This window comes from Mycteria americana, chromosome 24 (genome assembly GCF_035582795.1).
Source record: "Mycteria americana isolate JAX WOST 10 ecotype Jacksonville Zoo and Gardens chromosome 24, USCA_MyAme_1.0, whole genome shotgun sequence".
Taxonomy (NCBI): Eukaryota; Metazoa; Chordata; class Aves; order Ciconiiformes; family Ciconiidae; genus Mycteria; species Mycteria americana.
The window spans coordinates 4325084-4339934 of NC_134388.1; the positions used below are offsets into that span (position 1 = coordinate 4325084).

At 39.8% G+C, this 14851-nt stretch overlaps 1 protein-coding gene across 7 annotated transcripts in view; it reads left to right on the forward strand.

The window, feature by feature from the left end:
• The window catches only part of MYO9B (myosin IXB), a 45911-nt gene that overhangs the window by 29636 nt on the left and 1424 nt on the right, over positions 1 to 14851 (forward strand). For all 7 annotated transcript variants that reach the window (XM_075524176.1, XM_075524179.1, XM_075524178.1 and 4 more), the window contains 24 exons: positions 235 to 274; positions 799 to 921; positions 1389 to 1469; positions 1676 to 1786; positions 2329 to 2451; positions 2957 to 3106; positions 3218 to 3384; positions 3771 to 4730; positions 5271 to 5337; positions 5709 to 5839; positions 6543 to 6700; positions 6825 to 7015; positions 7491 to 7589; positions 8106 to 8282; positions 8771 to 8812; positions 9352 to 9463; positions 9647 to 9717; positions 10180 to 10372; positions 10710 to 10838; positions 11461 to 11566; positions 12324 to 12455; positions 13425 to 13548; positions 14025 to 14072; positions 14613 to 14752. In XM_075524176.1, the coding sequence (XP_075380291.1) occupies positions 235 to 274; positions 799 to 921; positions 1389 to 1469; positions 1676 to 1786; positions 2329 to 2451; positions 2957 to 3106; positions 3218 to 3384; positions 3771 to 4730; positions 5271 to 5337; positions 5709 to 5839; positions 6543 to 6700; positions 6825 to 7015; positions 7491 to 7589; positions 8106 to 8282; positions 8771 to 8812; positions 9352 to 9463; positions 9647 to 9717; positions 10180 to 10372; positions 10710 to 10838; positions 11461 to 11566; positions 12324 to 12455; positions 13425 to 13548; positions 14025 to 14072; positions 14613 to 14752 (3675 nt within the window). The remainder of the gene's footprint in view (positions 1 to 234; positions 275 to 798; positions 922 to 1388; positions 1470 to 1675; positions 1787 to 2328; positions 2452 to 2956; positions 3107 to 3217; positions 3385 to 3770; positions 4731 to 5270; positions 5338 to 5708; positions 5840 to 6542; positions 6701 to 6824; positions 7016 to 7490; positions 7590 to 8105; positions 8283 to 8770; positions 8813 to 9351; positions 9464 to 9646; positions 9718 to 10179; positions 10373 to 10709; positions 10839 to 11460; positions 11567 to 12323; positions 12456 to 13424; positions 13549 to 14024; positions 14073 to 14612; positions 14753 to 14851) is intronic.

Here is a 14851-nt window from a genome sequence, read left to right on the forward strand (position 1 = left end):
TGAAAGCTTCCAATACCTACAGAATTTATTAAAAAAAAAAAAATTGTTGCCGAGCAGTTTGCATTTCTTGCATTGATCACTTGTAAGAGACGTGCATGAACACACCCTGATGCTGTTGTGCTGATTTTCTTCTGTCCTTTGTCTTGTCTCATAAATTGCACCAACTTATGGCTTGCTGAAATAACCAAAAACCATGTGTATTTTTTTCTTAAATTATCTTTAATATTTTAACAGGAAAAGTAGAGGTGTCAAACAAAAGCAGATCATTCCCAAGGTAAAGTTATTCTGTAAATTTAGATTTCTCTTGGTTTTGTTTTTTTGCACTGGGAACATTCGTTTTGATTGACAGAACTCACTTCAGAAAATACTGTTTCATCGTGTAGGGAAGTTGTATCATTTATCCTCTGAAACGTCCTTTTTGACAATCTAAAGGATAGGTAAATGTTCACCTTTATAAGAATTGCTGAACAGGAAAAAATTGTGAATTGCCATCTGTTTAATTAGACTAGAGATACCATAAATACATAAAGGCATTTCTAGTCAAGGCATTGAAGGCGAACACACTAATTACATAATTCACCTTGTTTTCCTTACACTTTTGGGATGGGACAATGGAAAAGTTTCACTCTTAAGAAGATGCTTTGGTCCAAAATAGAAATAATCATGAAGCGTAACATGGCTCTGAATGTGGAGCTCTAGGTAGTTGGTTTCATTCTTACTCATTTTGATGCAGACAGAAGTATTTCCCCTTCAGTTAAGAGACTTGTTCCTTTGTTGATTATGAAAACTTTCTTCTAGAACTTGCTGGATTCCAAATCTCTGAAGCTCATAGTAAGCATGACTCTGCATGATCGAACTACAAAATCCCTCTTGCACTTACACAAAAAGAAGAAACCCCCTAGCATAAGCGCGCAGTTCCAGGTAGGTGACTGATGTGGTGGTACGCACCTCGGGGTGCACCCTGACCTCATGGGAACAGATCTTCCTGGTCTGATGTAGGCTGATCTTGCTTGGAAAACAAAATGGGTTTTATTCTTGGGATTTGTTTGAAGTAGGGTTTACTACTTGACTAGACTACCTTTAGAGGCTAGCCTTATGCTATGAAATGTGTTAGTTCTCTGTACAATCAGCCTCATTCTTGTATGCAGATCTAGTGCTATTGTAACAGCATATGCAAAGCCTGCTTGTCATTATCTTGAGAAAAGGTAAAAACAAATACCAGGGATCTGCTGTGCAGTACGGGAGAACCTCCATATTAGATGAAATAGATTTTCTATAGCCATCAGACCTGAAAGAACCTTATTTCTCAGGAAGAAGCTGTACTGCTGTCAAATGCAACTCAAAATGCTGATATCTGAAGAAACATGTTTCTGAATATTTCATTTCAGACTTCACTTAATAAGTTACTGGAGACACTGGGTAAAGCTGAGCCGTTCTTCATCCGTTGCATCCGCTCCAACGCTGAGAAGGTAAGATTGCCTTAAGAGCTGAGCTGATCTGAGTGCTGAGGATCTAAGTCTGCTGGGCCTGTGAAATATCTCTTTCGACTTGTTGACTGTCATTCTGTATGAAGGTGAAAGGTAATTAGGGTGTGAAAACAGAATGTGCTTTCTCTGCTGGACAGAAATAGGACTCTTCAAGTATTTACTAGCTGTTGACTGCTGATCTTTTTCAGAAAGAGATGCTTTTTGATGAAAGCTTGGTGCTTCAACAGTTAAGATACACTGGCATGCTAGAAACTGTGCGAATCAGAAGATCTGGCTACAGTGCCAAATATACGTTCCAGGTACGTGAGGAACTGGAAGTGGATTATGCTTTCAGAAATGTCTGCTCTTTTTGGAAAAACACGTGTTGCCCCAGTCTTTTGTGTGTCTCTTCATATGAAGCTCACAACCACTTGGGATGAACTGTAAAAATTAATTGTAGTTTTGACAGAGCCTTCACGGTAACAAGTTGTAGTCTAAAATTATTGCTCAAGTCATCTACCAGTAAGTTGTTCTACTTGTTGCATGAAGGAAAGCATTCTGAGTTCTGTATAAGCAATCAGTGCTGCACGTTACTGTCTCTGTATGTGAATTAGTTTTCTATAAAATACTCTCTGCATGTAGCTTTATAGATCACATGTAGATGATATTTACTGTTAATTGGAGGCTGAATGAAGCCTGCATTTTACAGAGTAGGAAAAAATAGCTCGATTTGGAGTGAGAAATAAGTACTTCCAAATCCTATAGCTCAGATGTCTTAGCTTAATTTTAGAAATCTAGTTAAAACTCTAAACTTGTGAATTGCCTTCTAGCTTTGATCTCTTGCTGTCTCTGCTTTTCACAGGAATTCATAGACCAGTTTCAGGTGTTACTGCCCAAAAATGCCAAAGCCTCTAAGGAAGACATTTGCGTTTATTTGAATAAACTAAAACTGGATGAAAACTACTATCAAATAGGGGCGACCAAGGTCTGTGAAACATTTCCATAAGAAATACTGATGTACACTGCAAAATTTAGTGCAGTTCCTTTACAGATGTTGCTCTTTTCTGCATTTTGTATTTAAATTAGCTCTTAACTCTTGTAAATGTTGACAGAGATGTTAGTAGTCGCCTCATTGTTTTTGATGCCAACTTGTCTTCTTGCAATACAGTACAATTCTCTATTGTGTGGATATTACTTTTGGAAAATTGTTGCTATTGACATTTGTCAAACAGGTCAATGTTTTAATTTTAGAAGGGTTCTATGATTTGAAGGCTGTAAGTACTGTTGCATGTTTTAGATTCTAAACACTGAGATTTGGTAAAACAAGAGGACTTTTACTTTTTGGGCATGCTAATTGCTATCAGCTGATAAGGTTTGGTTCAGTAATAAGTATTACCATTCTCAGTTTTTTGGCTTGTGGAGATGCCTCCAGTGGGGGCTGAAAGGCGCCTATTAACTGTTTATTGATGAACTTCTCTTCAACTGAGCAGGTTTTTATGAAAGAGGCTGAACGGCAGATACTACAGGATACACTACACAAAGAAGTCATCAGGAAGATCATTCTCCTTCAGAGCTGGCTCAGGATGGTTTTAGAAAGGAGACGCTTTCTCAGAACAAGGCAGGCAGCCATTGTTTTACAGGTATCTTTGAGAATTGCCAATCTTCTTTTCCTAACAAACAAACAAACCTCCTCAAATGACTCTCCCCACCTTCAAGTACCCCTCCATTACTTTAGAAATCTCCCTTCGTAGGCTTGCTGGCGTTCCCGTTGCGTTAGGATGGCACTGCAGAGGAATAATGCTGCCATTTATATTCAGTCAGCATGGCGAAGATACAGGGAGAGAAAATGCTACCTTCAGCAGAAGAGGAGAATTTGTCTCCTGCAAGCCATGGTCAGAGGGCATCTACAGCGTAAGAGGTAAAGGAAGAGGAGCAATATGATATGAAAACATGCATTTTAACTACTTGGCTAGTTGGCTTCACCTGCCAAGCTCAGTTTCTTTGTGATACGTTGACTTAGTAAACAACTTAAAGATAGTTATTACCATGTGATGCTGCAGTCAGTATCAAACGGCTAGTGGAGTGTGGAAACTGGTTAAGCACTTAGTACTTGAGCATTATTCAGCTGAGCTGTGCTGATGCATGCCAGTCCGAATAAGCAGACCTCCATGCAGTCATACGGGGACTGTAAGTATTTGCTCTTTGTGTCTGTATTGCTATTTAGGCTGCATTTAAACAGTTGGGTACTTTTCTTGACTGCTGTGCATTAAATATTTGTGTCTTCATCTTACAAATTCTTAACAGATTTCAGAAAATGGCTATAGAAAAGCAGAAAGCTGAAGAAAAGCAGAGAGAAATGCAGGAAGATCAAGACAGAGAGAATGATACAAGCAAGGATGAGCACAGTGAACCAGCACCGGATCAGTTGCCTGTGAAACACAAGTCAGAGCTGGATCAAGCTGTTGGGGACAGAGATCAAACTCCAAAGGAGCAAGCTGAAAACCTGAGCTCATCTGAAAAAGCCACATTACCCCAGAAGAACGTGACAGAGGGCTCTGAGAAAGTAACAAACAGCCGGGAGAAACGTGAATCTCGCCGGCAGAGGGGCCTGGAGCATAACGAGTTACAGAATAAGCATGTCCTGTTTTCCTTCGAAGAACCATCTTTACTGTGCCGTGAGGAGCAAACCTCTTCTGAAGAGGCCCTGGAAGCTGTTCCAGTGCCAAAGAAATCCACAGCACAAGATACTGGTCTTCAAGGAAGCAGCGAGGGAGAGAAAAGTCCAAGTGAAGAAAAAGCTCTTTCAGACACGCCGCCGTCAAGTGACATAAAAGAAAGCAGTTCTATTCCTGAGCAACCACCTGTATTGGAAGGGGAAAAAGTAGATGATAAGGCAGTTGATAGAATGAAAACACAAGGGGACCAAAATAACCGGATAAAAGGCAGCCAAAGCTTTAACTGCCCTGAAAGGCCGACAAATCTTGCACTGAATCTTCATAATACGCTATCTGCTACTGGGAGCTTTCAAACTCCAGCTGAATGCTGGGCAGATAAAAACAAACGTCTTGTTCAGAAGGCAGCCAAAGATCTGGATAGTCCCACTTCTTCCCTAATCCAGAGATATGTGGATGACCCAGGGAAACTAAAGTACAAGAGAGAGAAGTGGAAAGGAAAGAGACAGTCTGATGCCAGTCAGAATGATATGCTGAGTCAGTCTTTGGATGAAAGAACACGTGCGGATAAGTCTCCTCAGGATCAGCTAGAGTAAGAGCAGCTTCCTAATTATTTTGACTTTTTTAGAAAACAGCTATCTGTAATATTTAAAAATAGATGGAGAACTCCTGGTAGCCCGTACATCTGGACGTGTTATGGGAGAAAATAGAGCTATGAACAACTGCTGCTTTTTCTTGGCTCCCAGTCCCCAGTTCTGCAGCTGAATCTGTGTGGGTAGAATGTTTTCAGAAGCTAACAAAAGACACAAAGCCTACCTTGCTGAATTAAAATTGGGGAGTCAGGGCTTTAGCTGAAGTGGTGTCTGGACTTTATTTTCATGTGTCTTTTGTCCATTGAAAACAAGGTTTTAGTGACCTGCAGTTTGCAAGCATCATCCTTCTGATATGGCAGGAAATCTGACATATCCTTTTTTTACTTGTCCAGTACATTTTGCATGTAAAGGGGAGTTGCAAGAGTTGATCAGGATTCTCTCGGATCTAACGTTGATATGTGGGTTATTTAAAAGGTGGTAAATATTAAGAGGCTACAGACTTCTATATATAGTCTGAAACTAATCTTGTAACATTGCAGAAAGAAGGGGACTTCATCTTCATTAAGTGATCTCTCAACACTCACCCAGTCTGTTGCTGTGAATCAGGTACTGATGCTATTGTGCATATTTATACTTAATTATCCTTGTTTATAAATATTAAAGATTTGTGAGTAATTGGCTGTAGTGTGTTCTGTATGCCTGTGTTCCTTTCAGGTTAATTTTTTTGGCTTGATATCCACGTAAAAAAAGTCCTTAGCAAATATTATACAACAATTTGAAAACTTAATTTTTAATAAATGGACCCTTGATCAAAGGATGAAATATACTCGGATCTTATATTAGTAAGCTAATATCTATTCGATAAAGTGTTTTGGCTTGATGAAGCAAACTTTTTTTCACCATTCTAGTTTTTAAAACCATTTAAAGAATCTATTTCACTCAATACGTAGTTTCTTGACTCCTTCTCTCTGCTGTAGCAATCACCAGATACAATAGAAGAAGAAAAAGGCAACAAGAAATACCCTGTGCAAAAGAAGCCCAGTGACCTCTTACCTACCTTGGATGCAGCCGTTTCCATGCAGTCAGCAAGTCAGCAAATAGATGCCAAGTATGTATTATGTGTGTGACTGGCCTGCCTTTAAGAAAATTTAAAAAAAGGAGATTTTTCCACTGATACTTGAATTGGTCATCTTGAGACTGTGATTGTGGAGATACACGTGTTGACATCAGCTACATGAGTGGTTGTGTTGCTCATTGACTTGATCTTCACGTTGATGTAAGCATGATATCTGACCCTGTTGAGGAACACATTCTCTGCTTCTTGCATAACACTTGTCTTTGAACTGGTTCTTTTTAACTTAAGAACCACCGTACAGGCTCAGATCAAAGCGTAAGCATCCATGTAGCGTACTGTCATCCAGGCTGAGAAGTAAGACACCAAGAGAAAAGCTTAAGAACTCAGCAAGCATGTAGTGCTGTTTCCCTGGCCTGCTTCTCCAGCTTTTGGCATTCTGCAACTCAGGGACGTCCTGAGCCAGAAATGATGTCTTGGATATGTGATGTGTTGTCTCTGTGTATGTTGAAAGTAGTGCTCTAATTTAGTAAAGATCAGAATGTCCAGATGTGCTTTCAGACTGCCTTTCCTTTTTTCTGCTGCTCAGTGTTTCTGCAGGTTGGACCTTAGAGGAAATATGCACAATAGAGGTTAACCCTATTGTGGGTGTTAGCTGTACTGTTAAAAGAGCCTTTTCTTGTAGTAGAGCCAGCTTCCATTACTAATGTGACAAACTTGTGTCTGCTTTTATGTTCAGGTCCGCTTTTAAAAGTCCTTTGCGTAGACTTCTGGGGAAAAAGCCAGACAAGAAAATTCCAAAGGAGAGTCCTGATGTGATTGATGATGGAGATGGCCTCTCCCTTGTATCTTGTGTCCTCTTTCCAGAAACAGGAGGAACCCAGAAAGTTTCAGAAGGTGAGTTTCTGTGACTTAATCCCCAGCTTGCTAATATCCATCTTTTCTGTAATGTTTTGCACGGAAACAAATAATGCAGAATCCAGTCATCCTGCTTTGATATACAAATTAATTTCTTTCCCAGCTTCTTCTGGACAGCCAAGTCGCCTCCAGGCAGGGGAACGCCATGTGAAAGAGAGCAGTAAAACAAAGAAGAACCGTACTATAAAGATCAGCAAGATCTCAAGTGTGTCTCAGAATTGGCGAGCTTCCATGGTCCGAGAGATTGCAAATGCCAATGAACTGAAACATCTTGATGAGTTCCTCCTAAACAAGGTAAAAGGCACTTGGCTATGATAAAATTCAGGTCTATGTTCACTGTTTGCATGGAATTTTAAAGACTACTTTTCTAGGTGCAAGTGTATATTATGATTTAAAGCAAAGGGGAATGAATTTGATAGCTTGACCAAATTAGGTCTGTATTAAGGCCCTTCCTATTCCTTCCTTTAAGTCTCTGAATGCATTGCATTACATTAAATCCTGGTGGCATTCATGTTAGTTCTTCATTTGTTTACAAACAAGTGGGCAGCAAAAGTTGTATTAAAAAAAAATAAGCATGAGTTGTGAGGAAATGGTTGTCTAGTGCCTAACTACCTGACTCCTATTTTTGTATCATCACAGTGCATTAAGAAATGTTGTTTTAAGTAATTGGAGTGGTCATAGATGATGACTAAGCCCAGTGACTGAAACTTAACACTGGTTGGATGTTCTTGTTTTAATGAGATTTGATGCAGATGTATTTGCCTTCTAGATCAATGACTTACGCTCCCAGAAGTCTGGTGTTGAATGCTTGTTTTTTGAAGCCACGGAGAAGTTTAGAGGAAACATCAAGACCATGTACTCTGCTCCTGTAAGTAGTAAGTCTCAATAAAGTGAAAAGTTGGTAGGTAATGAATGAATCGGGTGCAGTTTAAGTGCTTGACCTACAGCTCTTTAACAAAGCAATTCAGCAATTCTTAGCATAGAATTCAAAGCTGAGTGTTAGACTTGAAAAATAACATTTTAGAGTTCTGCTGTAATCTTAAGCAGACTGTTTTGTTTCCCTGTTCTCATTCACTCAGCTGTAACTTATTTTTAGAAATGGATGGATTTTGCTGTCTTCAGCCTCTTCATGTTGCTGTGTTTAAACACCAGAGAGGTGCCAACAGCTTTTCCAATACTCTTCCGACACTGCCTTGCCTCAGCCAAGTGCCCTTCTACAGTGTAGTACGGAAGTGTGCTAACTTGTTTCTGTCATGGGCTGTTACCTTTTATTTTAATCGGGAGCGTGCTTTCTCACCTCTGAACTTAAACACATAAAAATATGAAACTGTCTCAACTATATCCAAAAAGACTGTCTTCTGAACAATACTTGTTCCTTCTCTAGAATGGGCAAATCCATGTTGGCTACAAGGATCTGGTGGAAAATTACCAGCTTCTAGTTACAAATCTGGCCAAAAAAAGGGAAGAGAAAGAAGTGAAGCTGGTTTTGAATCTCTTCCAATCCCTTCTGGATGAGTTCATCAGAGGATATACAAAAAAAGAGGAGTCTGAGCAGCCCAAGGTATAAAACTTACTCTTACTGGCTTATGGGATGATTAAACAATGTTACTCTTGTAGGATAAGGAACCTGTGTTACCTCAGAAAGGTTTTCCATAGCATTCTTCATTATTTGGGAAACACTTTCCATACACGAATCGCACGTATAACAAATTCTGAATGCTGATACACCTTTTTGGAACTGTTCATTATTTAACTTGCTCTTAATATTTTCAGAATCTTAAAATGTTTGTGCATTTTCTTTGGTGAAAACCTAAGAGTTCTCTCAAGGTTTTAGAGGTGGAATTGCTTGTCATCAGGCAGTGAGCTCAACTGATTTTTAGGAAGTTGACAGTGTGAGCTCAGACAACCCTCATACCAAGCTTAAGCTGCAGTATAGTGTCCCAGATGTCTGGAGGTGAAGTAGAATCTGGGAAACTGAATAGGAAAAAAAAAAAGGGAATGGAATGTCTGAATTTCAAAGACTAATGCCAGTTCTGTACTCCGCTGCAGCAAACCAAAGCCCAGAAGAAGAAACGAAAACAAGATCGTGCAGTAAGTACTTTTCTTTTTGCAATAATCTAAGTCCTCGGCTGTACGCAGAGAACACAGAGAAAAACGCTCTTGAAAGAGCTTGATTTTGTACTGAAGTTCTGTTTTATTTGCATGCTAAATCACTTACCTCTTTTATGAAGATGTGACACAATATAAAACTGTTTTCCATAAATCAAAGATCTTGCTTATGCCAGGATAGGTGGTACTCTTATTTTCTTCCTTGTCCATAGCATCTTTAGAACCTTATGGCTTTCTCAATAATGGGACTGTTTAAAGGAAAACAACTACCAAATATTAATAGCAAACTATAGCTAATGTATGGCACTGAAACTTTAACCAAGGCAGCAAGTCAGTTATGAAATGACCCAGCAAACCCAACTCTGCCTTAAGATAGGGTGCAATTTGGTTTCAAGGTCAAAACCATCAGCTGTAACTGTAAAATAAAAATGGAAAAATCTAAGATAGGGTAGGTAGTTTTATTAAAAATAATAATAAAAAAGGCAAAAAAAGTCCATTAGTTTCTTCCTGTCTCCCACCAGATTGAAGAACACAATGGCCACGTGTTCACAAACTACCAAGTGAGCATTCGGCAATCGTGTGAACACTGCTCATCCTACATCTGGCCCATGGAAAAGGCCTGTCTCTGCAGTGGTAAGTAAAACCACCTTATTCTTGCCACTTAATTTACAATATGTGCAGATTGCTTGTAACTTTGGCTGGTATAGGTGGGGCTTAGTGAACAGTACACGCAGGTTATATAGTAAGTGAGTAAGACAAGATACTTAGCATTTTAATGTGATTTGGAATGCTTGTAACAATTGCTTCTTTCTCTAGTTTGCAAGTTGACTTGTCACAAGAAATGCATGTCCAAAATCCAGAGCAGCTGTACATCCTGTGGAAAAAAGGTAAGAACTGTAGATCTGGGATGCGGTACTGTGATACCATAAATAATGCATGCAAAATGCTACCTTTTTTCTCTCACCAAACAAACAGGGGATGTCCAGGCACTGAATAAAAATTGCTTAAACAGTTCCATTCTCTGTCTGCATATAGTCAGAGGCAGGCCCTGTGGTTGCAGAAACAGAACATTCTTCTGAAAGGTGATACTCGAGCTAATTTGGGAACTCTTCCTTTAGAGTATGTGTGCTGTGTTGGACAAACTGTTAAAGAAATCCTTCAATATGTACCATAAAGTTTCTTTATTGCTGCAGCTCAGGAAATCTGCCTTATGGTCAAAGGCTTGTAGCAAGCTAGAATAAACCACTCAGCTCTTGTTTCTGGAAGCATAAGCTAATTGTAGCATGAAACAATGGAATTTTCTAGCTTGGGAACAGATATTCACAGTGCTTGACCTGTATAAATTCCAGAACGAACAGGACGCAGAACCACGTCATTTTGGAGTGTGTGTGAGTTCCCTGACCAGTGAGAGAAATTCAGTCCCCATTGTCATGGAGAAGTTACTAGAGTATGTGGAGATGCATGGCCTCTACACAGAAGGCATTTACAGGAAATCAGGATCAGCAAATCGTATGAAGGAGCTGAAACAGTTGCTGCAAGCAGGTCAGGCAATGTTGTCCACCCTTTTGACTTCCTTGCATGGTATCAGTTTTCCCTGCAATTCTCTTCTATCTGAAAGTATCTGCCCCTTTTTAGTGTTTTAAAAACAGCTTTTTGGTGGCCATGCAGGCTGTGTTATTTTTGTTGGCTGGAAAAAGCTGCTTGGTACATATAAGTGACTATCAGCAGACTTTTTCTTTTCTTTTTCTTTTTTTTTTTTTCTGAATTGCCACTTGGATTCTTGCCACAGGAGATTTGAGTATTTCTAATCTTATTTCTTTGGGGTCCCATTGTTTACATCAAAGGAACGAACTGCTCTAAATAAAACACTTCTTTTCAGATCCAAATTCAGTGAAACTGGAGAATTACCCTATTCACACTATTACGGGGATCCTTAAGCAATGGCTACGGGAATTACCAGATCCACTAATGACATCTGCGCAGTACAATGATTTTCTCCGAGCTGTAGGTAGGTTTTAGAAATGTTTGAAGCAATGAGTTTTCTTTAACTTACTATGTCCTTGGGAAAAGAACCTCTAAGATGCTCATGTTGGCTAAAAAGCTTCCTTCCAGCAATGATTTTAGACATTTTATATAAAACACTTTTCAGGGAATTTCTCCTCTAGCTTACTTGATCTTGCTTTAGGATTCCTTTTTTTGTAGCATATATAGCATACATCACTATACAACTGCCCTTTCTAAAAACAGTGAGCATGTGAATAGGTTTCCCTTCATACAGTAGTTTTTTCTTCTTTATTTTCTAGACCATATCTAGCCAGCCAGATATCTCAAATCTTTAGACTCATTTAACCTCAGTGGGAGTAAAGCACCCGAAATATTGTTGGAGATCTTGATGTGTTACTTGATGGTTGCTAACAACAGCAGCATCTGAAAAAGCAGGAAAATTGCAGTGCCAGGAGGGGTACTCTAACATCCAGCTGTAACAATTGGTAAATGAAATGACAGTGTGGCTTCGAAGAAATTAAATTCTATCTGTTGCAGACAGTTTGAGGCAATGTCAGAAAGTGCTTGGCAGCTTTCCACTAGCATTGCACAGCAGTTATGATCTTGTGCTTTCTCCCCTTGTGCAGAACTACCAGAAAAACAGGAGCAACTCTGTGCCATTTACAGTGTCCTTGAACAGCTTCCACAAGCAAATCATAATACCTTGGAGCGACTCATCTTCCACCTGGTCAAGTAATGAGTTTAATTACTTCAATTGGAGAGAAACTCCATGTGACTTTTTTGAGTCCCTCTTGGAAGCTTTCTAAAAACTTAAATCCCTTGAGTGTCAGTGTAGGGATTGTGCTGCTGCTTTAGAAATGAAAGAATTGAAGTTGATAGTTGTGCTTAAAAACAGATGCATGCTTACTTCTACCATGTGGTGTATTTGTATCAAATCAGGTAAGAAAACTTTGAAGAAAAGGTAGATCAGAAAGCCTTGGTGAGTCATCTTTACACCAGGATTTAGATGGATGGGTACATAGTGAATTCTGAGGATGTTAGCGTACTGGGCAGAGACTGCATAAGGATTACAAATGCTTGCATATATGCTAGTCTTGGGAGCAGGGATATAAATGGTACTGGTAAGGGGGCTGCTTTTATCCAAGGACTTTGAGAATTTTCCGAGTGGCCCTCTGAACACAGGGAAAAGGGATTTTTAAAGAGGAGGCACTGAATCACCAGACATGCTTTGAGAGGCTACTTAACTAGCTTAACCTGGGTGGCTTCCTGTTCCTTCTTTTAATGCGTGAAAGTTTGTCTACTTAGTAGGTGTGAAACAATTTTAAAACACTTCTTTGAACTGCTGTATGTACTTAGTACCCTAGAGGCCTCCTTATATGTTACTTGGGAATTCTGGCAAGGTTTGATCAGATTACTTGTATTCTAGCAAGGTTTGCTTAAAAAAAAAAATCTTTTTTTTTTTTTCTTCCCCCTGAACATTGAATTTCAGAGTGGCTTTGATAGAAGATGTCAACCGTATGTCACCCAATGCCTTGGCCATTGTTTTTGCTCCATGTCTCTTGCGCTGTCCTGATACCTCTGACCCTTTAACCAGCATGAAGGATGTTTCAAAAACAACCATGTAAGTCTTAGCAGTCTGCTGCAAAGTAGTACTTTGAAACAGGATTGAAGGCCACTACTACTACCTGCATTTGTTACAACCTTATTCATATCAAGCTGAGAAACTGAGGGTTAAGAGTTGCTAAATTCTGGCTCTGCTAGTGCTGCCAATTTATATGCCCTTCTCTGACTCCTTCCACCTGTCTCAAGTTTACAAAGCATAAAGTAGGATGACTTCTAAGTCTTAAATATCAGGTTTGTATTTTACATCAAGATAATTTGGGGGTGGGGATTGTGCACTAATCGTATATATTTTGCTGAGAAACAAGCCATAATAAAAAGTAGGATATAGAATTAAACTGTCTCCTGCATACTTAGAAACCTCTGATGATTTCTTTTACATTGTTCCTTGAATTGAAGAAGGTTCTGTCCTTGATCCTCTTTGTTCTCCTCACCCTCCAGCAGCTCTGGCTCTCTGAATGCCCCTCGCCATCCTCACTGCATGGCTGGCCTTGCATCTGCCGCCAGTGAAAACAGAGTTTGAAAAATGACAGCTTTTTGTAACTTCTTACTCACCCGTGGGGCCACAGAGGTGGAAGAGGGCAGTTGCAGGCTCATTCTGTATCTACCAGTCTGTGCCAGCACAGGGAAGACAGGTAGAAGAAGCAGAAGCAGTTAGCAGCCATGGTAACGTCTGTTTGCTTACCACTGTTGTGTACAGTTAGTGTGAGAGGCTCAGGTTATCCTAGGAAGAACATGTGCCATTACCTTTAACAGTCTGTCCTGTTTTGCTTGCCGTGTTGGACTCTTCACCCTGTTACCATGCAGTGCTACCCCTTGTAAGGCATGCATTGGGAGACTTTGATTGCATGCCATCCGTGTGTATGTGTGAAATATCCCCAAGCCAGGAGAAGCATATCATCCCACCATGGTTGTCCCCAGAGCTTTTATAGTATGAGGCTGCTCAATAAACTCTTGCTCTTTTGTCCAGGTGTGTAGAGATGCTCATAAAGGAACAGATAAGGAAGTACAAGATAAAAATGGATGAAATAAATCAGCTGGAAGCAGCTGAGAGCATCGCTTTTCGACGACTCTCATTGCTTCGGCAGAATACGGTAAGTGTTCAAATAAACCACAGAACCACACCATCCAGCAGAAAGCATCCTGCCAATTTCTTGGGAAGGGATGTGCTACTTATTTATCCTGTCTATCCCATTCAGTAAGTCAAAGATCAATTGCAAGATAATAAGAAAAGGGATTTGGACTTGCCCAAAGCTGTAGGTAGGACCTAAATATACAGCTGCACTGGAGTCTGTTTGACAAATGAAGGGCCCAAGGGTGGGGATCTGCTCTTGTTGTAGTGGTCAAAATCTATTCCCATATAATTCAATCAGTAGAACTAGGATTGCTGAGTCTCTTACATGGCAAAGAAGTTCCTTCACTCCAGAGACGGATGGTGGATGAAAATATGCTATGTTCTATTAGGGCAAATACACTTTTTTGTTGTTTTTGTTGTACTGATTAAAACAAACCAAACACTCTGTCTGATCAGAAGCTGCATATAGTGAATTTGGTCTTCATCTCTCCCTAGCTCTGGCCTGTAAAACTTGGGTTTTCTTCCCCTTATGAGGGGATGCTGGTATGTACACTGCCTGTGTTAAAAGTGCATGGGGTTTTTTTGTTTGTTTGTTTGTTTGTTTTTTTTTCCTTATGGTACTATTGCATGACTAAAATACTTGCCTACATGTATTGTAACTTGGTTTTAAACGCTCTTTTGAACAATTGAGACTGCATGTATTGGTGCAACTTTCTCCCCAGACTGCATGCAGTGCTGCTGACCTGTTCTGTCATGACTCTGGTATTTTATGGACATTCTGAATGTAACTTGTATTCAATGTAATAATATTACTTACAAGTGAGTACTAAAACTAAGCTGAGGCTGGCAAATCAAATTACTATGCTTCAAAAAAGGTAACAAACCCCCAGAAATCAGGTGAATAGAAAAAATTCTATTCCCTTTTGAAACGTTTGTATGGATAACTAACAGCTCTTCATCAATTCTGTCAGCCCTTCACTTGGCCTACTCATTTGTCTTCCACCTTGCCAGTAGTAGACTAGTAGTCAAGACTTGTGTAGCTTCTTGGGACTGAGAAGTGTTACATGTACATTTGTCTTGCAGAGTAAAAGCTCACAGGTCAAAGGAAATGACAGTGGCAACTCAGAACTGGACTCGCTGCATGAAGAGGAGGAAGTTTCTGAAGCTGATAATCGGGAAAAGGAGATTCTCATTGATCGCATACAGTCAATAAAAGAAGAAAAGTAAGTCACAGCTTTGAAAACCCCTTATCTCTGTAGGTCATGCCCTTTGCAGCTGGAGGTAATACAGACAGTAAAGCAGTATACTTTTTGTCCAAAATG